This window comes from Numenius arquata, chromosome 5 (assembly GCF_964106895.1).
Source record: "Numenius arquata chromosome 5, bNumArq3.hap1.1, whole genome shotgun sequence".
Classification (NCBI taxonomy): domain Eukaryota; kingdom Metazoa; phylum Chordata; class Aves; order Charadriiformes; family Scolopacidae; genus Numenius; species Numenius arquata.
The window spans coordinates 45,375,412-45,399,984 of record NC_133580.1 but is presented as its reverse complement, the minus strand read 5'-3'; the positions used below and the strand labels follow the sequence as shown (position 1 = coordinate 45,399,984).

Genomic DNA, 24,573 nt, shown 5'->3' with positions numbered 1-24,573 from the left:
TTAAGGGCTTGGCTTCTTGCTGGGTATAGAATTGTCTTTCCTTTCCAGCCGCGTGTAAGGCTCAAAAGCAGAAGTGCCCAGTCCGTAAGTGCCCGGGAGGTCATGCAGGCTGCCCAGGAGCGGCCCCCCAAAGCACAGCGGGGCGGCTGGCAGCCTGGGCGAGGAGGAGGAGGAGGAGGAGGAGGCAAGAGAAGGGATCTGCAGGCTGAAGGCTCCTGGCCCTGGGGGGCTGTTCCCACTGCTGAGCCCGGGGGATGTGGTTCTTGGGGTGGCCAAGCTGGATCCGTTGCCCGTAGGACTGCCGATGGGGTTGGAGGTGGGAGAGAGGAGGCTGGGGGGGGCCGGGACGGAGAGGAGCCGGCCTTGCTCCAGCAGCCGGAGGATGTTGCAGGTGGCAAAGGACTCGGAGGTGGCGGTGGAGCGTTTCTCAGAGTCCCTGCTCTGGTCCTTCTTCTGCTTGGTGCGTCGGTTCTGGAACCAGACCTTGACCTGGGGGGGAGGGAGTGGGGGGACAGGGTAGGGGGACAGAAAGGCACGGACGGAAAGAGAGCACGGGGGAGCCAGGGAAAGAGAGGTGAGAACCAGGAGAGAGTGAGAGATACGAGAGAGAGAGATGTATTAAAATAAATGCCCAAGCGAGATCCATCCCCCATCACAGGGACTGCGGAGAAGTAGCTCCCGCCTGCCGCTTCCAGGGAAATGTCAAAATCCTGCAGGTGCCAGGAGGGAGCGGGACAGGAGCCTGGGAGTGGGAGCCCAGGGATGGGAGCCTGGGGACAGAAGCCCAGGGTGGGACCCCAAGGTAGGAGCCTGGAGCCAGGAGCCCAGGGCTGAGCCACCCCGCCACTGCCCAGCTCTGCCCTGTGCTGGCTCTCCTCGGGGGAGCTGAGCTATGGGATATGCTGGGTTCTCCTCTATGACGGTCTTCAAACCCAAGTTTGTGTCCCCACCCTTCCGGGCTGAGACACAGGGCAGGGTGGAGGGTTCCTGGCCTTGCTACAGTGCTGGGGAACACGTTAGGCAACAGGATGGCTTCTGGTGGCCCTGGGTTTCTGGGCACAGACCTGCTTCTGTGCCTGAACCCAGATGGGGACATCCCTACCCCAACCTGCCTCTGGCCAAAGTAAGGAGCGAGCCCGGACTGAGGCCCTGTGGGACCTCCCCTGCCCCTGACTCGCCCGGTGAGACATGGTCCCTGGTCCCTAACCCACAGCTCTTGCCCCCATGCAGCTGCCCCTGTATCCCCTAACCTCTCCCCTGGGAGGGCAGCCCCCCACTTCTGTCCCTCCCTGACAGAGCAGAGGGGTAGGAGAGGCAGAGAAAGAGACAGAGAGAGGCGTGAGGGAGAGACAGATGGATGGAGATGGAGGTGAGGGAAGGAGATGGATGGGAAGACACTCAGATTAGAGCGTGGCGGACGGGAGTGGATGAGTCGGGCGCTGGCCAGGACCCCAGGAGTCAACCCCAGCACATCGGCACAGACTCCGTCCCCATCTGCTCCAGGGCCAGAGGGTCTTGAACTCATCCGAGTCATCGGAAACTCACTGGAGCAGGTCAGTCGCTCACTGACACGGCCCTCGCGCGTCCCCTGGCACAATAGACCCACAGTACAGAGCTAATGGAGCGTGGGGGTGGAGGAGGTCTCAGCCCCTTGGCCCCTTTCCGGGGACATAATAGTGGAGCTGACGCCTGGGTGAAGCCGGACGGAGGCTGGGGATGCTCAGGGAGGAGCAGCAGGAGCTGCTCCCGAGCAATGGGAGACACCAGGACCATAGGGCTGAGCTAATACCCCGCAGCCAAAACCTGCTGGGACCACAGGCCACTGCCAGCCCACATCCTACCCCCCTTACCCACAGGGTCCCACATGGAAGCTATAGTGGACATTCCCTGCCCATGCACGCCTTGGCCCTGCATAGGGAACCCTGGATCCCTAATTGCCCCCAGGACTGCTGGGTCCACGTCACAGCCCAGCCGGGTCTCCAGGGCTGACGTCCCCTCCCTGCTGTCCCCATCAGTCCCTCCATGCCAGTGGGATGGGTTTGGGCAGGGCTGTGTTCTCCGGTGGTCCCATGTCCCAGGGCACGGCAACCTGACACAGAATTAGCAGCTCACCAGCTTTTCTGGTGGGGACCTCCTCAAGCTGCCAAATTCTAGGGAGCGCAGAGCAGCCCCGCAACCCCATGTCATTACTGACATTTTAACAAAGGTCCTGTGTAAGCCCATACAGAAACACACAGCCCCAGCATTCTCTGCTCAAAGCATCCCCCAGCCAGCCAACTCTGGAAGAGCAACAGCTCAAAAAAAAAGCCCTCAGCATGATTATGTCCTTGAGGATGGGCATAAAGCCTGTAGGAGCTGCCCTCAAGCTGCATTTTCCCAGCCCAGCCAGATGCACAGCATGAGGTGGCAGCGGGTTCCTTGTCTCCTCAGCAGGGAAGGTACACCAGCACCTACCCTTCCCACACCCAGCACCACTCTGAAAGCAAAGCACTCTGAAACGCAGTTCCTAACACGGCAGGGGGAGGCCACAGGATACAGAATCACAGAATCATAGAATGGTTTGGATTGGAAGGGACCTTTAAAGGACATCTTGTCCAAGCCCCCTGCAATCAGCAGGGATATCTTCAACTAGATCAGGTTGCTCACAGCCTTGTCCAACCTAACCTCGAATGTTTCCAGGGATGGGGCATCTGCCACCTCTCCGGGCAACCTAATCCCATGTTTTACCACCGTCATAAAAAATTTCTTCCTTATATCTAGTCTGACATCATGCTGAGCAGCACGAGCCAGGGCAGGGTGCCAGTCCATCGGTTAATGCTCTTACTGACTTTGGAGCAAGCTACCTGAGCGGAGGCACAGCCCTGCCACTGCACATTAGAGAAGGGCAAGCAGAGACACCAGGGCATCCTGCAGAAGGAAGGACCAAGCCCCAAGGGATGAGGCAGGTGCAGCATGCTCCCGCTCTGCAGCACCACAGCTGGTGCAGCCAAGGGGAACAACCATGAGGAGTCAGGGGTTTTCCTAACACAAGGACTAAGAGGCATCAGGTGTGGTCACCAGGTAGCAGCTGGAAACCTGAGCAAGGTAGGAGGCAGAACCTCTCTGGGCAGCACAGATGGTGTTAGTCCCTGCTGCAGGGTGCCCTGGAAGCCAAAATGCAAGTGGCTGAAGAAGGGAGTTGGAAAAATTGCGGGAGAACATATCCATCAAGATTTAACATGATGATCTGGGTACCTCCTCATGGTGAGAGCTCTCCAAGATGCCAGTGGCTGCAAAGATATGGCAAGAACTGGACCACTTTACATCCCACATACTATTCTCTCTACTCCTTCACCACTGACCACCAGTAGAGACAGGCTCCTCAATCCTGGTGTACCCTAAGGTCAGCTCTTACATTCTGGTTGTCTTCTACAGGTTGTGAAAAACAAACACAGCTCCATAAAAGCAAAGGGCCCTTGTCAGGGTCTCCAGAGGTCTGTTCGATTCCCCCTCCACCTCTGGCTTCCTGTGGGGAGTTCATTTTTCCCGGGTGTTTTGGCTTTTGTTCCATGTTGGGTCTGTGCTGCTGCCTCTCCTGGGAGCTCTTGGTCAGCTGGGGAGTAACTTTGAGGGGCAGCAGTCATCTGTTTAGGTATGATGCTGAATGCCAACAACTAATAACAGTACAGATGGGCAAGTCCAATAAATAGATTGATATAAATTGAAGTAGATATTGATGTGCATTAATTTCTGGTGCTGAAAGCCAGTTCCACACCACCGGGCACATGAGGGGAAACTGTAAAGGACACGAAGGAGAAAGGGAGGGTTGAGATGACACTGGTCTCAAACATCCCAACATGGGATTCAGCTGGGGAAGGGTGGCAATATGGTCCTCGGCCGAAGAGGACCCATTGGGTTCCTCCTTCCCAGTGCTGCTGCTGGGAGATCATCCCAGCATCGAGCCCCTTCCCAGCCGGGATATCCTCTGCTCTCACTCCTCTTTCACTAGGGCTGGCTGGTGCCATTGGTGATGGTTGCATCTCCATTTATAGGTACAGATAGAAATTTTCTGTAGCCCTCCCTGCCTTCGTTCTACATCTGATCCTCTTGCAGGAGCTTCTCCCATCCTCAACCCACCTCTGCAGCTCCTCTCTGTGCCCATCATCCTTGAACACCATGGCCCAAGCTGAACGTACTATGCTAAATATGGTTTCTTCATGCTTCATAGACTGACATGAGCTCTTCCCCATCCGCACTGGTGACATATCAGATGAGCAGGATCACATTTGCCTTCATGGCTAAAGTTCATATACAGCTTGTCATTAATTAGTAGATCCATGTCCTTTTCATCCTCCATTATGATCAAGCCCTGAGTTCCTATCACTGGAGATGTAAATAAGCTCAGCCAGATGCAGTCCTTGACAAATCCATGAGTAATTTCCCTCCAGCCTTGATGCTTCGTCTTTCAGTAATATCCTCCACCATGTCCTCTCAATAACAGTTTCTCCTCCACACTGAAAGTTCTCTAGTCATCTTTTGCTCCAGTTTCATTCACCACTCCCCATCAGCCACCATAGCCAGTGCTTTGCCAAAGTCTGCTTTGATGAGATTGTCTTCATTTCCTTCTCTAAAAAAGCAGCTTTCTTCCTCGTCCAAGTTACTGGGTGAACTGGTGCATGCTTGTGGCATGGCAATGACACCCTTCCCAGTCTGGCCTGGAGGAAGGGTAGGGAGGACCATGCTGGCACGTCCCTGGTGGGCACCACATCTCCAGCATCCATGGAGGAGGTAACGTAGCCCTGTGTGTGATGTTTTGTTTCTCAGTTACCGACACGGTGAGCTACAGTAATAACTGAAGGGCTGTGTGAGGAAACTAACCACTTCCAGCTCTCTTGCCAGACTGGGGGTGGGAAGAAGAAAGTGAGACCACGGGCACCCTTTCCATAGGAATGGAGAAAAAGGCGAATTCACAGATGTGTCCCTCTGGGAGACAGCCAGGACAGCTGGGGAGGGCAAGGGGAGGAGGGGATAAACCTGCCCCTGCTGCGGAGTCATCCCAGGAAGAGCCCATGGCTCCTGGTGGCTGCAAGACCCCTGCCTGGGGCTGTGGGATGCAGGACCACACATGACAGACCAGTGAGGTCAAGCTTGGATGCAGACAAATAGACAACAGCAGGCATTTGGATGTGACTAAAGAGCAGGACATGAGAGGTCATGCGTTCACCAGAAAAGGAAGGTGGCTCTCAGAGGACAGGGAGGAGGCAAGCCATACAGAGGAGATGACTCTGAAAGCCTGAGGAGAGATGGCATGCAAGAAACAGCATGATGCTGATGGTATGAGGATAAGCACGATCTGCAGATTTATAAATGCATACGAGTGTTTGGAGAAGGAGTCCTGGTGCTGGATATTCAATCAGTTACTGTGACCAGGTCTAGTGTCTACCTTTCCATAAGGTAAGTGACAGGCTGGAGAGATGTCAGGATGTCATGATCTGGAAATTCTGCTTTGCTCAGTCTCTGCAGCAGAAGAGAGACTGGTAAGAGCAGGGGACTTCTTATCAGAGTAGGCAGAGGTAGGACGTGATCCCTGGCCTGAAGCAAGGCAGACTCCAACGGCAGAGACATTATGGGTGGACAATGCGGAGAACTGCCCGTAGAGCACCATTCCTGGGACAGGAGTGTGCTCACCGTCACACTGAGCCGTTTGGTTAGAGCTGGAGGTTTTCCTAGAAGAGATATTCTGGATCAACTAGAGTGAGGAAGAAAGTCCTACGAGCTGACCAGAAAGGTCCTTCTGCCTTTTGAGTCCATTTGAGCTTGGAAGCATAAGACTTCTCTAGGTCCTGCAGCATGAAAATCAATCAGGAAAATCTGCTCTGTCCTGGGATGGATGTTTCCATAAAAAAATCAGGGCAGAGATCTCAGTCTATCCACCAGAACAGCCACCAGCCACATGTGCACTCACCAGGAAGGGACAAGGGAGCTCTAGCTCTCTCACCACAACCATCCACCTTGACTTCCAGGTTTTGGGACACACATGACAGATGTGGTCACGTCATCATGCATTCCTCCTTCTGATAAAAGTACAAATGTTTTGAGCACTGAGAACACTAGTGCTTGGCCAGCATGAGATGGCTTGATGCTAAACACAGCAACATGGTTGTTCTAGAGGAGACGTGGCTTCCAGAGCAGAGACTCTAACCAGAGGGTAAAAAAGCATGTGCCTTCCTAGAAGACTTATCCAGGTCTAAGCCTGTCATGTTGTAGATACAAGACAAGGTCTGAAGGTACCCAGCTGGGACACAGGCATGTAGTTCCCACCTCTGACACCAACCAGATGGGACGCCGGCACCTCTGACCCCTCTGTTTTCTGCACAACCCTGCATGGAAACGTGCTGCTCAGGGACAGTAGTGTTTTCACTTTGGCGTCTGAGTATTGAGCATAGTGGATGTCCACCTCCCCTAGGACCTGTAGGTGCTACCAGAGCATGCACTGCAGTGACAACCAGCAGAAAGGGAAGGCAATAACCCCAGTGCTCTAACAGGTCTGTCCAGTCTGTCGCAGACTGGCAGAGTCACCCAAAGCCTTCAGGACTTCAGCACACAATAAACTACCACCACCATCACTGACTGACTCATACCTGCAGGTCCCAGATACCCTTTTCCTCTCCCCTATGCAAGATTTTCTTTCCACCCAATCTTTTCACATCAGAAGCTGAAGCTACCTTCTCCTTGGAACAAGGTCAATCCTTTTCTTGCTGGTGGAGAGGTTGGACGTGGTGCCCAACTAGCAATGACCAAGAGTATGAAGCCTCAACTGCATATTGGGTGAAAAAGTAGTTTGGAAGGTTGAAATCTGCTGCCTGATCATTTCAGGAGATGCTTCCTAGTGCGTGGTGTGAAAACCAGCTGGTAGCCCTCCCCATGGTACCACGGAGCCTCTCACCCCGTCCCCCTGTCCTTGCGAGTCCTGCTGTCACCTAGCAGCACAGGAGAGGGCTCGAAACCCCGAGGACTTCAGGTTGCAAGTTCATCCATCACAGGCTACGTGACTCCCATCACATTCCCATTTACAGGGAGTAAGGCAAAAAGAAATCACAACAAAGAAATCCCAAACTGCTGGGAGAAGGGCCTCAGGGGAGCTGGCAGCGTGGTGCAGCAGCTTCAGAGCAGGGATGTAAAGACTGAATTTATTTCTTTTTTTCCTTCTTCCCTAAGAAACCTTTCCCCTGGCATGCTCCCCCCTGCTCACACCAAAGCTATCGCTGCCCAAACACCGAGTGAGCCCTTCAACGAAAAGGGCAAGGAAAGTGCAGAAACAGTGCTGATCACCGCTGAGAAAGCAATATTGCAGTTCCCTCCACTTCCAACCAGCTTTTACTGCAGTGAGAGTGTCCACAGGGCCACTGGCCAGCTTGGAAAGCGAGAAGTGGAGCCCTTGGAGAGCCATGCTGCCTCTGGGTCCTATGTCTGTCTTACTCAGGCAGCTAGGGGTTCATTTTATATTTTGGGGGTTTGAAAATTTTATTTTATTTTATTTTATTTTAATTTCATTCTGGTTTCTTTTGTTCTGTTTTTTTTTGTTTGATTTTATTTTATTCTATTCTATTTTTATTTTGTTTTTTAAAATGTTATGTTATTTATATTATTTATTATTTTATATTTCTTTTCTTTTAAATGCATACACACCCCTAGTGCCTGCTATGAGAGTGCATGAGCTGCTGAGGGTCACAGAGACATACCCACAGACTTCTCCATCCGCTGGGATTTTCTCTGCATGTGGTTGCCCTTCCCTGAGGAATGATTCAGCCCCCAGGAACTGGCTCCAGGAGCTCCCTGGAACCCCCACCCTGCAGCCCAGCCTCTCCCCATCCCTCCCCACATGCCATGGAGCACCATCGCCGCTCCCCACCTGGGAGGAAAGCAGGAGAGCCGTGTCTTTGGTGTCACCTGCTCCCCTCGCAAAGGGAAACCGATTCAAAATGTCACTGAGCATCTGAACTTCTCAGGGTGCCGCTGTGGGGGTGTTCTGCAAAGGCACCGTCTGTCCATCTGTCTGCCTGCCAAGCAGCAGGATGGACAGGCAGACGGTTGAGCCACCCTCTCCCTCCACTAAAGACCTCTACCACCACGCCACGTCCTGCACCGAATGGTTTATAAACCCTTTCCCCGATTGCAAACGCCACACAACTGCATTGCACATGCACACCCTGCTCCACGCACCCTCCTGCACACACGTGTGTGGTCACACACGCCCCACCACGTGTGCACGCACCGGAATCCCCACATGTGCACACAGACCCCCCCCAAATTGGAGCACCTGCATGGGGTCACGTCTCCCTGCATTTGCCCAAGCTGCTGGAGAGGGATTTGCCGAGTCCCCCCCCACCCCGGTTCCCTGGTCAGGCAGGGGCAGGGTGAGGGCAGCAGCGCTCGCAGAGCTGCAGGGAAGGGAATAAACATGGGCAGCGGAGACCTGGCATCTCCCCACCCGCTGGAGCAGTGGCCACAGCCCATGGCATCAGCTCTGGGCAGGCTCCCAGCTCCAGGCACAGAGTGGCCGGTGGCATGCAGCACCTGTGCCATGGCACAGCAAGAGCAGGCAGCTCTGCTCCCAGTCCCGGCAGCATCAGGAGCAGTCCTACCGTGACTATGGCTTCTCCATGGCTATCAGCAGTGTGGTGGCACCAGCACTGAGCACCCAAGGGGTTTCGTCCCCGGTGCCCAGTGCCAAGAATTTAAGGAGTGCCTGAGCATGGCCTTTGCCTCCACCAGCCCCTTCTCTGGTGGCTGAGCCTGCCCTGCAGCTGCTGGGAGCTGGGATGCTGCTCCGATCCCTGCCCTCTACCTAACACCTCCGAGCTACAAAACAAATTATTTCCAAGCAGTTAATCCCAATGGAGACCCCCCGCCAGCAGGCCAAGCTCCCCACACACTCCAGGGATGGAAAGGTGCAAGGTGGGAGCGCATTGCACCATGGCGCTTGGTGATCCCAGGATCTGCTGAGGGTTTCAGACCAGCAACTGCCTCGCTCTGCCCCTGCTCTGGTCACCCATCCCAGCACGCTGCCCAAAGCACTCCCCTCCTCACTCCGGAGCAGGATACGGCCACAGTGGCCAGTCAGGGACCGGGCAGTGCACTCCCCTCTCTTCGGCTAATTTTTAATATCATCTGGAGCTTAACTGATGCGTTTTGCCAGCTCGTGGCTGAGCAGCAGTGGGACGCCACTCCTGAGCAATCACCGTTTGCTGGTGGGAGCCCGAAATCCCCATCCCGGCTCAGCCCGGTCCCAGGCAGCGGGCACGTCACGCCTGCTCATTAAACCCTCCTCGCGCCGGCGCACACGGTCCCGCACGCCAGCATCCCCCACCGCCCCCCAAAATGCCAGCGTCCCCCACCGCCCCACAAAACGCCTGAGCCCCTCGGCTTCCCCGTGCTCAGCAGCCAGAGGGGATGGTCTTCATCCTCCCCCGGGACATTCATGAGCATTGCCCCAGATCCCAGCACCCACACGAGCAGGGCTGGGGGATACGTTATTGGTTTTTAATGGTGTTTATTATTTGGCTTCCCTGCTGCGGGGCTGATCCTGACACACACATCCCGTGCCGTGCGCACCTCCGGCATGCCAACCATCTGGGACTATTCATAGCTACCAGCCGAAGCCATTTTCCTCACCGGGATTAGCTCCCTGCCACCATCAGCTGATGCCCGCTCCGGCATGGGGGCAGGTGGGACCCAGCCTGCCGCACCACCATCTCCCCGGCCACCCTTCCTCCTCCTCCCTCCATCCCAAGTGGGACCATGGGCTCATGGAGCCATGGAGGCTGGGGCAGGCAAAGGCTCGGCACGGGCTCAGGCTCCCTGTGTTGCATAAGCCAGCAGGCTCACTGCCCAAAGCTGCCTCGGACAGAGGTTTCATAACGGCACAGCGGCTGCACAAGCCATCTGCCTCTCCCCAACCACAGCGGGAACGGGGAGCCCGACCTGAGCAGGGATGGACTCATCCCTCAGCTTCTCCTCCAGCCCCACTGTGCCCCAACAGTGCCTGGGGCCACCCCGGCTGTGCCATCCACCCCAAACCCTCTGCCACAGCCCAGAACAGACGTGCTTGGGGCCGTGCTTTCAGCTGCACCGAGCTCCAGCATGCAGTCGGGCAGTGTGCTGAGGACAAGCAAGACAGGAACTGTCCCCGACCCCATGGACCTGGCTGTGACCTCGGCCAGGAGCCCGTCCCCAGAGCAGCTGGTTGCCACACTGCTAATCCAAAACTCTAGGCAGAAGCATTTCCTCAGCCTGCTTTTGCTCAAAATTCAGGATATTTTCTGCTTCACAGCAAGGGAATGTCCCTGGTGTTTCCACACCCTTTGCAAATGAGATGAAGGAGCAGGGAGAGACAGTGCTGGGCTCTGCAGGCAGGTCTGGTAGGGGTGAAGTGTCCTCCACCATCCAGACCGGTCGCCCCAGAGCAAAGTGTCCCTGAGGGAGTGTCCTCCGACACACCAAAATCGGGGAGAGACAACCCCTTGCCTCTTTGAATGCGGGGGAGCCAGGTGGGACATCAGGACCATCCCCATGGTCATGTCCCCTCCAATGACACCAGTATCCAGCAGAAAGAATCCACGTGGACATGTTGTTTCCTCCCATATCCCACATACGAGACAAACCGGTATGGTTTCCTCCCAGTGGAAAACAGAACATAGCCGGGGAGGTGGGAGCACCTGGCTGGAGGGTGCAGGTGGGTTGTGGGGCACTGGGCAGTGGCTGAGATTTGGGCCCTCAGCATCAGAGCCGGCTCCAAAACTGTCACCAAAACCAATTTCCTTCAGAAACCATCATTTTTAGGAAGCAAACTCTCTTAGATTATATCCACTTGGAATATGCTGAGAAAGCCTTGGACATCACTCTGGAAACACCCAGCATGCTCACAACATTTAGAACTGAAAATTTCTATCACAAATTCTGTAATTGTTTTTTTACTGTGCAGGCATTTTCAATTGAAAATGCTTAACGATAAAAATCTCAATTAATTATTTCACATTTACTTACATTAGCCATTTTGCCTAGTGCCAGTTGAGTTTGGGGAACTGTAGAGGTACCCAGATATTTTGGGTTACCTAATCCAGCACAGGAGCAGCTGTCCTGTAGAAGAGTCCGATTTCCGGAGGGTCCCCTTGTTCCCACCCTGAGGAGAGCTGCTCCTTTCCTCTCTCCTCCCCACCAAGAAGCTGGTGCTCATTGTCCAAACCCGCTTCCCCAGCTCCCTGACATGCTTTGGGAAACAAAATACCAAAAAGGTGAATTTTTGAGGAACCCAAGGGGCCGGCAGGGCCAGGGCCAGGCAGGCGGAGGCAGCGGCCGGGCTGTGCCAGCCTGGTCCTACCACTACATGGTACCTGCTTATAACACAGATTTATTGCCACCAGCCCAGGGTCCCGTGGCTGCAGGGTAAACCCCACCACGTGCTCCCGCCGCAAGGAGGGGACAGGATTAGCTTCTCCACATGAGCAGGTTTACTCCACAAGCATGCTCTGACACAGGCTGGCATGTGGGAAGTGGACCCAGAAGCTACCGGAGATGCCTTCTTCCAGGGGGACCCTGGGCAACTCCAGTGGCCACCACATGCCATGGGACCCAGGACCCACCTCCCTTCCAGGCCAGTGGGAGCCAGTTACCTTCAGCATCTGGATCTGACCTGGGAGTCACTAAATGGGATCATTCAGGCTGACATCCCCCATTGCCACGCACTCACTTAAGATCAGCCTCAGTACCCAAGGTTTTAGCAGCAGGAGCCGGCTGCAGGCTACCACAGTTGGACAAGATGCTTTCCCCCAGCTAGCTGCCTCTCCATCCCACTGCCCCCACATCCCCTGAACCAGCCCCGGAGTATCCCAGGTCCCTTAAGGAGGTGGGTCAAACCCAGTCTGGCAGAGAACTGCTCCAGCAGGACAGGGCACCCTTCCACTGGGTTGGTTAGTTCAGGCCATGCAGAAAAAGCAGCACCAGAAGTGGCCCAGGGGGACAGACAGGAGCAATCAGCTGGGAACAGCACTGGGGGGGTGGGAGCAGCAGCCCCCAAACCAGGCTGCATTAGGATGGGGCATCCTGACCCACAGCATGTGGGGCTGTAGCTTCCCCAACAAGAGGGGAGAAAGCATTCCCTGGTGGGCAGTTACCCACGGGAGAAGTGTCAGTGTAAGCACCCAGGACATGAAACGAATGCTACAAAAGCAGCTGGGTGGAGGTGACATGAACCACAGAAGGTGTTAGAGACTATTTTCCTATTCACAGCAGAGCATGATGGATGGGCGGGCAGGGGGATGGAGGCCTCCTCAGAAAAGAGCACACTGGGCTATGACACCAGTATTTTCTGCACAGTTTAGAAAAGGGATTTTCAACAAAGCTTCAGAAATTCAGCTTCCCTGCACTCTGAGGACTGCAGAGACTCCAAGGATGAGGAACGCACTACTTTGCGGCAAGCAGAGCAGCGTTGTGGTCCTACCTGCCTCTTGTCCCTTGAGGAAGCCCCAACCCACAGCTCCGATCGCCAAGCTCTGGATGACTCTCACCTCCTCCAGACCACAGCTCCCTGTGGTCTCCCTGTGAGAGGACAATTTGTACTGGCACCAACCATTGTTTCATTGTTCTCTCGCTGCAGGGACTGATAGTTGTTAATGACTTGAGGTGTAATTAATTTTTAACGGCACCATCTTAATTGCCAGGCTATAAATAGACCTTCCCGCCCCTCTCTGGCTCAGCTGCTTTCCCACATATGTTTTGCTCCATGTCCAGGGGATCACGGTCCTGAAAGCTCTGTGCGGTGAGTACCCTCCCCATGCTGCACAGGATTCTCGGTGGGGTTCGGGCCACTGGCAGTGAGGGAGCAGTAGAAGCCCAGCCTCTGTCAAGGATGGCCCAGGAGTTTGTCCAAGGAAGGTCTGCCAGACTGACTGTGATGGAGCCCATCGCAGCAAAGGGAATGCCAGGGGATCCACTGGAGTCCCATGGACTTTCCAGCAGCCAGGCAGGCAAGAATTGTGATGCTAAGACCTCTCTCCGCTCTGTGCCCCACCATCCCTCTACAAAGGGTCTTCAGATGCTGCATAGGAGCCAAGGAGCCCAAAAGCTCACCAGTATCTTCCAGGAGATGCATGGGTTGTCCACAAGCTTCCAGCACTGCTCCTGGGCACAGCCTCCTCAACTGAAGACATCTCTGCCCCACAAAGCTCCTGACTTTGGGAAGGGGTGAGCTACCTCTCAGCAGAAGGACAAGGCTCAGAGCTGGCTGCTGCGTGGAGAACATGATAGAACCAGCCCTGTCCTGACCTCCTGGATGCCCAGCCCTCAAAAGGGGCCCTTGTTCAATGTGAGTGTCCCTTCTGTCCCCACTGTAATGAGGGCAAACACACCAGGTCACTTGAACCTGAGCCTGGCATTGAACTCCTGACCCAGAAAGCAAAGCCTCCGGGCCCAGGCAAATCCCCTCGGCCAGCCCATCCTGCCTCCCCTCCTGGCGGGGGATTTGTGGGAATTATCCTCCCTCCTCCATCCCCCCGTGGTCCTTCTGCCTCACAGCTTCCTCTCTGCCTTGCATTTTCTATCCCTTAATGACACTAAGAAGGGGCACTTTTCCCCTAATGCCGTGGGATGTTTTGCCTGGAGAAAGCCCAATGCATGGATACGGGCTACTCTCTGCTCGGAGCTCGGGGGATGGATTCTGGATGGGCTGTCAGGGTGGGCTTGAGCAGCCCCTCCGCAGCTCTCCGTGCCTGGGATGTGGGGTGGGAGCTCACCTGGGATGCAGCAGCTGGCACATCCGCATCTCCAGGCTGTTGCTTGACAAGTTAATGAAAATATTCTACTGGCTAATTAAACTCGCTTAACACTGACTATGTCCATGGGTTAATTAGAAAAAGCACAAATGGCATTGGGCTGGAGCCCGAGCAGCTCCCAGCGAGGCAGAACCAGTGTATGTCTTCCTGGAGGAAGGAGGCAAATTCCCTGGGCTGGAGAGAGCTGGCGTAGATGGAAGCACCCTCCTCATCCTCTCCTGAGCATGGGTGGCTCCAAAATTCCCCCTGTGTCCCTTCAGTGCTTCAGACCTGGCTGAGCCCCACAGACAGGCACAAGGACAAGGTGCGGGGCTGGCTCTGGAGGGACAGCAAGGTGACCCGGGGCACAGCGGGATGCTGGCGGGCGGCTCAGCGAGCAGTGAGGGGAGGGCAGGCTCATCCATGGTGACTGCCGATGGATACCAGCTTCTGCAGCTGCTGCTGTTCTGGGCCAAGGAGCCCCGGTGGTAGCACACAAGGCTCTGAGCCTTCCCCAGCAGCGAGGGGCTGTGCTGCTGCTCCCTGCATTAGCCTGGGTAAGACCTCTCCGTGCTGGGTGACCTCCCTTCTCCTCTGAGTGACCTTCCCTCTCCCCTGGGGCAGGGCCAGAGAAAAGAAAGCAAGATGATTCCCACTCCCCAGCATGGAGGTGTGCCATTCTGGCTTCCCTGCAAGGAGCAGTGATAGCCTCCTGCCTCGAAGTCTGCCAAAAAGCAGGATCAGATGCCAGGAAAGTAAAATAAGAGCCTAAAAGAGGCCTGTTTTTTTCTCCAGCAGGATCAGCCTGCAGCCTGATCAGTGGACCCACTTACGGGGACGCTTGGCTGCAGCTCTCCAGCTGTGATGACATCGTGTCTCTTCCTATCTCATCACGCTGTTTGCACCACTCTCTCTTCGCAGAGGAGCCAAGATGAATCATTCTTCTCCCCTCTGAATATTCACAGGCACAAAAACCCTCCTCGGTGGCCCCTTCCTCTGCGGCCCCGGCTTTGCTCTTCCGTCCCACAGTGGGACACGGTGGGGTCCCACTGCACCCTGGGGTCTCTGAAGAGAGCAAAGCCGGGAGCAGCTGGCAGGGAAAGCTTCCTAATCCTGAAACCAGGGTATCGTTCAATGAGGGGACAAAAAGGATCTGTCCCACTGTCCCAACCACCAGCACAACACAAATGTCAACCAAGAAAGAGCCGCAAGACGCTGCTGGTTGTGAATCCACCAACAAAATATTAGATGGAGCAATTATACTATGAACTGCCCTAAGTCCTGGGAGCTGTTCCTGGATAACGCTGAGAGAAAAATCACCAAAAGTACCAAAAATACTCTGATTGTTGCAAAGGTTGGGTTTGTCTCTGTCTGAGCTGATGGACATAGAGGAGTCCCATGGGACAGGAGTGGCTGGTGGTGACTATCCAGTCTCCAGGTCACATCCAGATCAGACCAGTACACTGCATGGAGCCGTGCAATACCCTCCAGATCTAAGCGGTCTTGTAAAATCCTGTGGCTGCCCAGGTCTTGCAACGACTGAGGAAACCTGCCAGCCATGAATATTGGGGAACTGGTGCAGGGGATGATGCCTGAGTGTGCAGAGAGCCTGAAATGATATCCCAAGGAGGGATGCACCCTGCTAATGAGAGGAGGAAACCAGGCACCGAGCCTGGCACTGCTGTCCCCAGGCACGATGGTGGCTGGGGAGGGATGGGCAGCAGAGGGGAGCCAGGAAGGTACAACTGGGTGTTTGCTGCAGGGAAGGAAATGATGTGAAAAGCATAGAAAGGGATTAAAAAAGACAGAGATGAAGGAGAGAGATGGGGAAAAGAGGATGCAGGAAGGAAAAGAAAAGAGGAGAAGAGACAGCCATGGCCTACAGGGTGTGAATTTTCTCACTGAGTGATGAAGGCAGCAGTGAGGCACCAAGCAAGCAGTAAATAAGCAGACATTAGTCCCTACAGAGAGGCTGCGCCCTCCTGGCCCCGGGCTACACAGCCCTCTGCCCCACGCTCCAGCCAGCCACACCAGCTGCCCGTCCCTTCCCACGCCTGCTGGGGAGCCGAAGCTCTTCTCCCAGCATGGCACGGCCAAGCCCACCCGTGTCCCTCCCAGCTCCTTGGAGGTGATACTGGGACTGGGGCTTCAACGGATCCCGGGAAAGGGACCCACCAGCACCTTCTTGCATGTATCCCATAGACAGAAACCTGCTCCTTACCGAAAAAAGCCCTGCTCCCTCACCAGAAGAACCAAGAGCAACTGTTTTTGTTGGTGCGCTGAGGCTCTGCTCCCCCTTGCAGGACCATGCAGTGGCTGCACAGCAAGTGCCAAAGCACCACGGAGCAACAGGGTCTCCCCAAAATCAGACCTCCTCGGCGCACAGCAGGAGCTTGGAGCCAGGAGCCTGACTGCTGAGACAGGTTTGTTCCACAAGAGGTTTGGAAAAATAGAAATTATTTCCTATCTGAATCAATGAAACCATGTAGCTGTCTCCAAACGTGCCTGACTGGCCAGAGAAGGGGCAGACTGGGCCGACGGGGTTTTCGGTAGTTCCCAGCTGTGCTGTTTTGCATTGCAGTCTGTCTTCATTAATTTTATTATTATTATTACTATTTCCGTATAAATTTTCAAGCCGAAACCACCACAACCCCATCAGATGCACTTTTTTCCTTAGCAGACATCAACACCAGCTTCCAAGCAATGGAAAAACTTCCACAGCCCCTCCCGTCTCTGCTTGCCCAGCCTGCGCCGCTCAGCCCAGCTCTCTCCGCACCTGGCAAACTTCGGCAGAGGAGAACCAGGAAAATCTCTCCCCGCCAGCAAAGCTCCAGCTGGGGACGTGCGTGCAGGGGGTTGGAGAGGGATGGAGAAGAGATGCCCAGGCCACGCTGCAGCTCGGGGTCGGCAGGGACAGTCCTCAATGCCATTCCCTCCCTGCTGGGAGCAGGAGACTGAAGCCACAGAGGCTGCAGAGGGGGGGCAGCGGCGGGGTGCAGGATCCGTGCAGGATCCATCCAGCTCATACACAGCCAAACGCCCGATCCCAACAGCACCCACGACAATTCCCGACCCCGCTCACCCGTCCTGTGCTGTGGGTTCTGCCGAAAGGACCTCAGGTCCCCTCTGACGCTCTCCTGCTCTTTTCTCTTCCCCACTTTGCCAGACCCTCCTGGAGGAACTGGGGGATGCTGCCCACGGGGGAGCAGTGTGGCTGGGGGGGTCCCTGCAGACCCCGCTCAGGGCTACCCCTTGGCCCCCTAACCCTAAACCTTCAGCTCAAAAGAAAGGGGTGGAGGAGAGTCATTGCCCGCAGCACCACGCACGCTTCCCCCCGGCCACGCTCAGCCCCGGCTCCTGACCAAAACACCAGCCAGTGCCCCTCCACACCAGTAAAAACCAAGCCCCTCCGCCCGGGTTTGGGACCGCAGGCTCGGCTCAGCCCCGACGTCCCCCCAGGACACTGCTCACCCACCTCAGCCCTACTTTCTGCCGGCTCTGCCTGCCCCTGCCTCCCCACACTACCCTCACCACGCCGGTGGCTGGCACGCCTGTCCCCAGGGGGGTGGCCACGCCACAGGGTTATCCCCTCCACGGAGGAGCCACCACGACCCTTACCTGGGTCTCGGAGAGGTTGAGCTGCCGCGCTAGCTCCGTCCTCTCCCTGCCCACCACGTACTGGCAGCGCTGGAACTCCAGCTCCAGGCGGTAGAGCTGCTCCGCCGTGAAGGACGTCCGCGTCCGCTTGGGCCGGTCCAGGTCCAGGCCCTTGGGGAGCACGATCTCCCGGATCGTCCCTTTGGCATCTGGGAGGGAAGCGGGGAGAAGGGCCGTCAGGAAAAAGTCGCCAGGGAGGAAAAAAGCTGGGCTGGGGAGGAAGGGGGCTGGGGGAACTGGTTGAAAATAGACATTACTGGGGAGGAAAAGCCGAATTAAACATTGGCTGCACCATCAGGGCTGGTCTGAGTGTCTGGGCTCGCTGCAGGAATAACTGTAAGAAATCCTCCAAGCTGTGGCTAAAACAGGCGGCATCCTGTTCCGGCTAAAACAGTTCGGTTGTCCCCTCTGGCCCCAAATGTTGCAAGTTTATAAACCTCCAGGGAACAGTAACAAGTCTTCATAAAAATAAGGATTTTTTTTTTTTCCATGAGATAAATAGAAATCAAAAACCAAAGCATTTAATCACATCTAATAACAGCTTCTGAAAGCCAAAAGCAGAAAACAGTGCTATACTAAGAAAGAGTTCAAATTAAAGATTTTTTGATTGAAAATATTTTTTATTTTATTTCTGTCCTTCCTTGGAGATAGTGGGGAAAAAAAAAATCTCTATTACAATTCCCTTTCCAGAATTATTCTCACTGAAGGAATATTTTCTTGAAAAGCAGCATCTCCTACTTTGGAGCAACTCTCTATTAAAGGACAAGTTTTGGAAGTGCTGCACATCCCGAGCCGCTCACGGCAGCAGATTTTATGAGACCGGGACTATTGCTGCCCACAGCTGGACATGGGGAAACAAAAGCTGGAGGGTTTAGCTCCCACGTTAGCACCACACCTCCTCTTCCACGCCTTCAGATGCCGCTTGTGGCCCCTCCAAAGGGACCACGGCTTTACTTTCCACTGACAAAGGATGAGCTCTCCCAGAAAAATCCACAGAGTCCCAAGCCCCGAGGTGCCAGGACACCTGCCCCAGCTCTATGGGATGGGATGTGCCCAGTCACCCCCCTGCCAGACACCGACGGGCTCTGTGTGCCAGATGCAGCACCAGGTATTAAAAATAGCCTTGGAAATTGCCCGCTGGGCTCCTGCTAGACCCCAAACCCCTCATGCTCCTTGTCCCTTGCGCTGCCTTTCCTAAAGCACCAGCAACGCAAGCAGAGAGCCCAGTTTGGGGGACCCCCGGCCACAGAGCTCCCCATTTCTGCCCAGTGGCTTTCCTGCAGGTTAAAAACTAGCCAGAGAAGCCACACCGGGCAAGCAGCCCCAAGCCTGGAGGGACCCAAGGTTCCTAGCAGCTTTGGTTGGAGGTAAATTGCTTTCTCTCTTTCTGGCTGACTCAGGCATGGAAGGATTATAAAATTGCTGGGATGGGAAGGGGGGAAATAGGGAGCAGCAGCTGGGAGCTGGCATGGGGGGAGCAGGGCCGGGGAGCAAGCACAGACTTGGGAGAGGGACCCTGAAGACAGTTTCCCAGCACCACGTTGTGGTACATGGCAGAGGCACTGTGCCGGCATGGCCAGCCTACTTCACGCTGGAGAACAGCACCGCAGGAAGCACCGGGGCAATAGAGGGCTTGGGAATGCCAGGGTGGGAGAGGGTTCTATGGGACCCCTCAGAGTACGGGCTCTGATCCAGGGTGGGCAAGAGGCTGTCAGAAAGGAAAGGGGTTGTAGGTGGACTGGAGGTTATCTCTGGTGGGGTATCTGGTGGGATTTGGACGCCAGCCCGGGAACCATTTTGCAAGAAGAGCGTTTGCAGGGATGATGCCCAGACCACGTCCGCGCTCCCATGCCCACGCCGCGGTCCCCCAACGCAACAACAGCCGGGGCTGCCAGCAAAGAGCAGCTAACAGAGAGACTCATGCTTTCCAGCCGCAGCTGCAAGTATCTGCCCCTCTGCCCTCGCCGCTCCGTACGGCACTGCCGGCATTATTATGGGTATTATTTATTGTTATTTCCCCCAGCAGCTGGGCCATGGGGTGGGGGGAGCGGGCTGGAGCACCAGAGGGAAGGGGGCACAGCCTGTGGTGCCAGCTCGGCAGGGGAGAGGAAAAACCCCTCACTCCATCCTCTTGCCGCCCCTGCAGCACAGGCAGGTCACAGCCCTATTGCATGCCGCAGACCTTCCCCGCTGCCTGCCTGTGCAGGTTTTGGGGGGCTCACAGCCATCCCCCCCATACCAGGAAGGGCACAACACCATCCTGCCAGATGAACTCCCTCCAGAGAGCCTTCTCCCATCAGACGCTGGATCCCAGACCCCCAACACCCACCAGGTCCTGCTGTGGCTGCCCAGGGTTTTCCAGCAGCCTTTGGCCTCCCCAGCGGGGGCATGGTGACAGGTTCTGCTCTTGGCGACCAGGCTACACCTGACGGCAGCACATCCAGGACAAGGTTTGGGACTGAAATCATGCCGAAAGAGGTCTGGTGCCAAGGGGATCAAGCTCTCCTCTGCCTTGGCAGCTAAATATTACAAGGTGGGATAGGCGGACATGGCTGGGGAGCAGAGGGAAGATGAGCTGGCATTAGCTTTGGGGAACCGACCCCCAAGCTGGTGAACAGTGATTTTACAGCCCGCACACCCTCTGCAGCGCAGCACAGCAGGCGTAGGAAGGACATATCCTGCACACCGACACACACAGCAGTCAGGCACACACAGATTAAGCCCAGGGACACATCACGCACTCGCGTGTGCATGAGGGACACTTCTCCCCTGCACAGAGACACACGCACACCCCCGTGTATACGGGGTTTCTGCACCGACATGGCTGCCAGGGCATTTCTGGGGCGCACACCCACCCTGCCAGCCCTAAATACGTACACCTGTCCTTCCCCATGCCTGGGGCTGGTGGGGACATGGTGGCACACACAACTCGGGGCACACTTGGGGGGCACAGGAGCCCACAGCCCTTCTCGGTGCACGCCAAACAGCACTGGGGTCCCCCTAGAGCTCACCACATCCCACCTGCGCTCCCCGGGGACAGCACTGGGGCAGCCCCCGGGAGATGACCGGGTGGAGGGGGTAAGCACCCCGGATCTGCCCCCCCTCCCCTTCTATCTGCCCCTGGGGCTGCAGCCCCCATGCTTCCAGCGGGACCGCCCCAGAGCTGCCCGGCTCCTCCGGCCGCCGCCGGCGACTCTTTGTCCCGTTAATCCCCGCTGAGGACCGGCCCGCTGTTGGCCTGCAGTCCCCGGCCGTGTCCGCGTCCAACGGCCCCCGCCAGCCTTATCACCTCGACGGGACGGGAACGGCCGGGAAGCCAGGGCCGCCTCCGTGGGCAGAGCCACCCTGTCGCGGTAGCTGGAGGCTCCGTCCCGCACGGCTAGTCCCCGGTACCATGCCGTACCGGTCAGCCGACTGAGCCCGGCCGAGCCCCGGGAGAGCACCGGGACGGGGAACCCCCCTCCGCTCCCGGCTATCCCAGGGCACGGGGGACCCCACCGCTTCCAAACCGGCTTCTGCCGACGGGGGAGGTTCCCCCGAGAGCCCCGTCCGCACCAAAGCCACGGCGATCGAGCCACGGCCACGAGGATCGGCCGGAGCGGGAGGCAGCCCCGGGGCAGCCGCTCCGCGCCCGGCAGCGCTGCGGCGGGGCCGTGCCGGAGCGGGAAGACGGGGGGAAGATGCGGCTCCTTCCCCCGGGACAGGCAGAGAGGTGGGGGAGAGCGGTCCCTGCGGCCCCCGCTGCCGGCTCACCCCGCGTCTGGGGAAAAATGAAAAATATTTTTAAATATCTTAAAAAAAAAAAAAAATTAAAACCCCCACCTTCTGCAAAAATCAACCAGGAGGTGCTTCCCTGGCGCCGGCCGGTGCTTGGCACCGACTCCATCCCTGGGAACGGGTCCCTGGCCGGGGGAGGGCTGGGAGCCGGCGGGCCCGTGGTCCCGGAGATCGAGTCTCCTGGCCGCAATCCCCCCGCTTTATTCCGGCTCCGTTCCCGTTTATTTGCGCCGTTTCTCCCCGCCACCATTTTGTCCGCGCCATGGCGGCTGCAGCAAGATGGTGAGACCGGTGGCTCCCGGGCGAGGGTCCCCAGGACCGGGAGAAGCGAGGACCTCGCACCAGGGTTGGGGACCGACCCCCGCCCCGCTCCCAGCCCCGGAGCCGTCGGGGCGGCCCCGGTAGGCTCGAGGCCGGGCCTAGGAGAGGCCTGACCCGGCCTGACCTCGGAGGGGGCTGCGTCGGTCGGGCTCGGCCTGGGCGAGCACCGAGGACCCGGGGACGCCTCAGACGAGACCCCGGTACCGGCACCCGAGCGCTGCCCGCTCCCCTGCCGAGGTGCCCGGGAGGGCTCGGGCTGCGACAGCCGGGCTGTCGGCGACAGGCGCCTATCGCAACAGCCGGGAAAGAGGCTTCGGCGGACGGCGGAGCTGTTTGCCACCCGGCCGCCAACCGCTCCACGGCCTCCGCGCCGGCCGGGATGCCCGGGCCGAGCCGTGCCGTGCCGTGCCAGGCCCCGCTCATGGCGAACGAGCAGGGACCCGGCGCAGGCCTCGCCGCTCCCGGGACAGCGAGGAGGGAGGGAGGACACGGCCGAGCCGGGGCCGCGGCTCCGGTCCTCTTCGCCCTGCCCGAGCGCTGGATTTGGGGCCGGGCAGCCTCGGTCCTGCTCTACCGAGCGGCCACGGGGCTTCTCCGGGCTGCGGCTTGCGGGGCGGCGGAGCGGGGGGACGCTGACCATCCCTAGCGCGGCCCCGGGATGGAGCCGCGCTGCCGCCCCGGGAGCCGGGGAGCGCTCGGCACCTGCCCGCCTGCCGCATCCCCGCCCAGGAGCCCCAAACTTTCGGGGTTCGCCACAACCCAGGCTGGTCCCGGCGAGCCCCGGGCCGGCGGTGGGCTGAGCGCGGGCGGCGGGGCGGGATGCGCCGGCTCCGGGTCCCGCCGTTGCCCCGAGCCTGGGCCGAACCCGCCGCGTCCCCCCATCCCCAGGCGAGCAAGTGGTATTATAAAGAGGGGGAAAAAAAAAAATAGCCCCTAACTCGCCGCCGCTCCGTGACGCTTTTCTCCTGCGACAACGCTTTAAAAGCAAAGCTGATGCTTTCACCCCTCTCCCGCTGCCTGCGCATCCCCCCGGCGATGATCACCCGGCCCGGGTGGTCCACGGCCCCGCGGTTATTCCCCCGGACCCCGGCTCGGCCCGCTGAACCCGGCCGAGCCCGGCCCCTCGGCCGCAAACGGAGGCGGGCACGCACGGCGAGCCCGGCTGCGCTCCCGGCCCCGCTCCCGGGAGCCGCACGGCGGAGAGGGCTGGGGAACCGGGCCCGGTCCCTGCCGCACGGAGAGGAGCCGGGGGAAGCCGCGGCGGCGGCGGGGCCGTGAGGCCGGAGTTCGCAGCCGGCCAGCGCCCGGGAGCGGCCGGGGATGCGCTGGAAGCAGTGACGGGGAAGGAGGGGGCGGAAAGCGAGCCCCATCCCGCTGCCACCCGGCCCCGGGGAGAGAAGCGGGGACCCGGCCGACGGGGGCGAGCGCAGCCGGGAAGTGCCCCGGTGGGGGAAGCGAAGAGCGGGAGCCGGGGCCCGGGGACCCTGCCCGTACCTCGCACCAGGATGCGGCGGCAGTAGTCCGCTTCGCCTGCTCCCGACGGGCTCTCGCTGTCCGGGGCGCACTGCTTGGAGGAGCCGGGGCTGATCGCCGACGTTCCCGGGATGTCCTTGAAGCCGCCGCGGCCTCCTCCGCCGCGCAGAGCGCTCTCCAGCTCCGCCCGGGTGGGCGCCTTCTCCCGGGCCCGCCCGGTGGCTGCGGGCTCGGCCAGCAGCACGGGGCTCCTGCCAGGCTCGGCCCCTCCATCGCTCATCCCTGCGGGCGCCGCGGCGGGATCAAACATCAGGAGGGAGCGAGACAGAGACAGAGAGAGGGAGAGAGGAGGCAAGACTAGGCGGGGGGGGAGGGGAGCCCCCCCCACCTTCCCCAGACCCCTTCCCCTCCCCGCCCCTCCCCAGTCCCCCCCCCCCCCCCCCCCCGGGGCTCAGCGCCCTGGCAGAGCCGGGGGCACCGCGCCCCAGCTCACCCCCATGGCCGGAGACCGCCGGGGGCCGTCGCCCTCCCGCCTTTCCGCGGCGGAGCCGGCCCTCTCCCACCCGGGGGGCTGGCATTTAAAGCGCACCCCCTCCCCATTCCACCGGCCGGGGGTGGTGACGGGGGTGGGGGGGCGACAGGATCCGTCGGGGCGTCCCGAGAGTGTAAAATGGGGTTAAAAAGGAGTTAAAAACTTTGACAGGCGGCTGAGCATCCCTCCCTTCTCACACCCTCCGCCCTCGTCCTCCCCAGCTCCACTTCCCGCAGCACCTCGCTCCGGGCAAACTTCAGGCGCTCCGGCCGCCGCCGCTGCCCTTCCATGGAGCGCCGGTCCCGGCGGGGAGGCGGCGGGGAGACGGCGGGAGCGGGCGAGGGAGCCGCCGGTGCCCGGGCTCTCCGCGCTGCGCTGGGATTCGCGTGCGGGAAAATCAATACCGGGAGATGGGGAGGAAGGGGGGGGGTGATTTTAGGGAAGGAGGGGGCGGAGGGGAAGGGGATGCCGAGGGGAGGGAGATGCGGAGGACGCGGGCGAGGGTGGTACCGGGGAAGAAGACTGAGCCCTTATACCTCCGGCCCGGCCCTCCCCCGCTACGCCGCGCTCCTTTGCGCATCCCCCGGCCGCCGCCGGAGCCGGAGCCGGGAGCGGGCAGTAGAGCCCCCGGGGCGGCGGGGAGCGGCTCGGGAAGAGGCGGTAGGAGGAAAGGAACGATTTTAAATTAACGGCCCGGCACAGACGCAATTTCCTGCTCTCCCGGTCCGTGACACCGATTGGTAAACAAAGAGTCCCTCGGCAGCCGCTGCCCGGCCCCGGGAGAGCGGACAGCGCGGCAGCAGGGCCGGGGGCGGCTGCTCCGGCTCCTGCTCCCGTGGCGGGGGTGCCCTCCTCTCGGGGGGCTCACTCGCGGAGACCCCCGCCGCGGAGGAAAAGGGCCAACCGAGATGGAAACGAATAAAGAGATAACCCGGCCTCGGCCCGGCTATGTCGTCCGTCTGTCATCGTCGTCCGCCCCCCCGCCCCAGACTGCCTGCGCTCCTCCGGGCCGGATGGGGGCCGGGG

General features: G+C 58.6%; 1 protein-coding gene across 1 annotated transcript; it reads right to left on the bottom strand.

Annotated features, from left to right (window-relative positions):
- VAX2 (ventral anterior homeobox 2) lies at positions 1–23,593 on the bottom strand. The gene is made up of 4 exons (XM_074148149.1): positions 23,509–23,593; positions 23,037–23,297; positions 17,406–17,593; positions 1–489 (listed from the first exon to the last, which is right to left on the bottom strand). The coding sequence occupies exons 1-4, from the start codon at positions 23,591–23,593 to the stop codon at positions 1–3; spliced, it is 1,023 nt and encodes a 340-aa protein (XP_074004250.1).
- Positions 23,594–24,573: the final 980 nt, after the last annotated feature.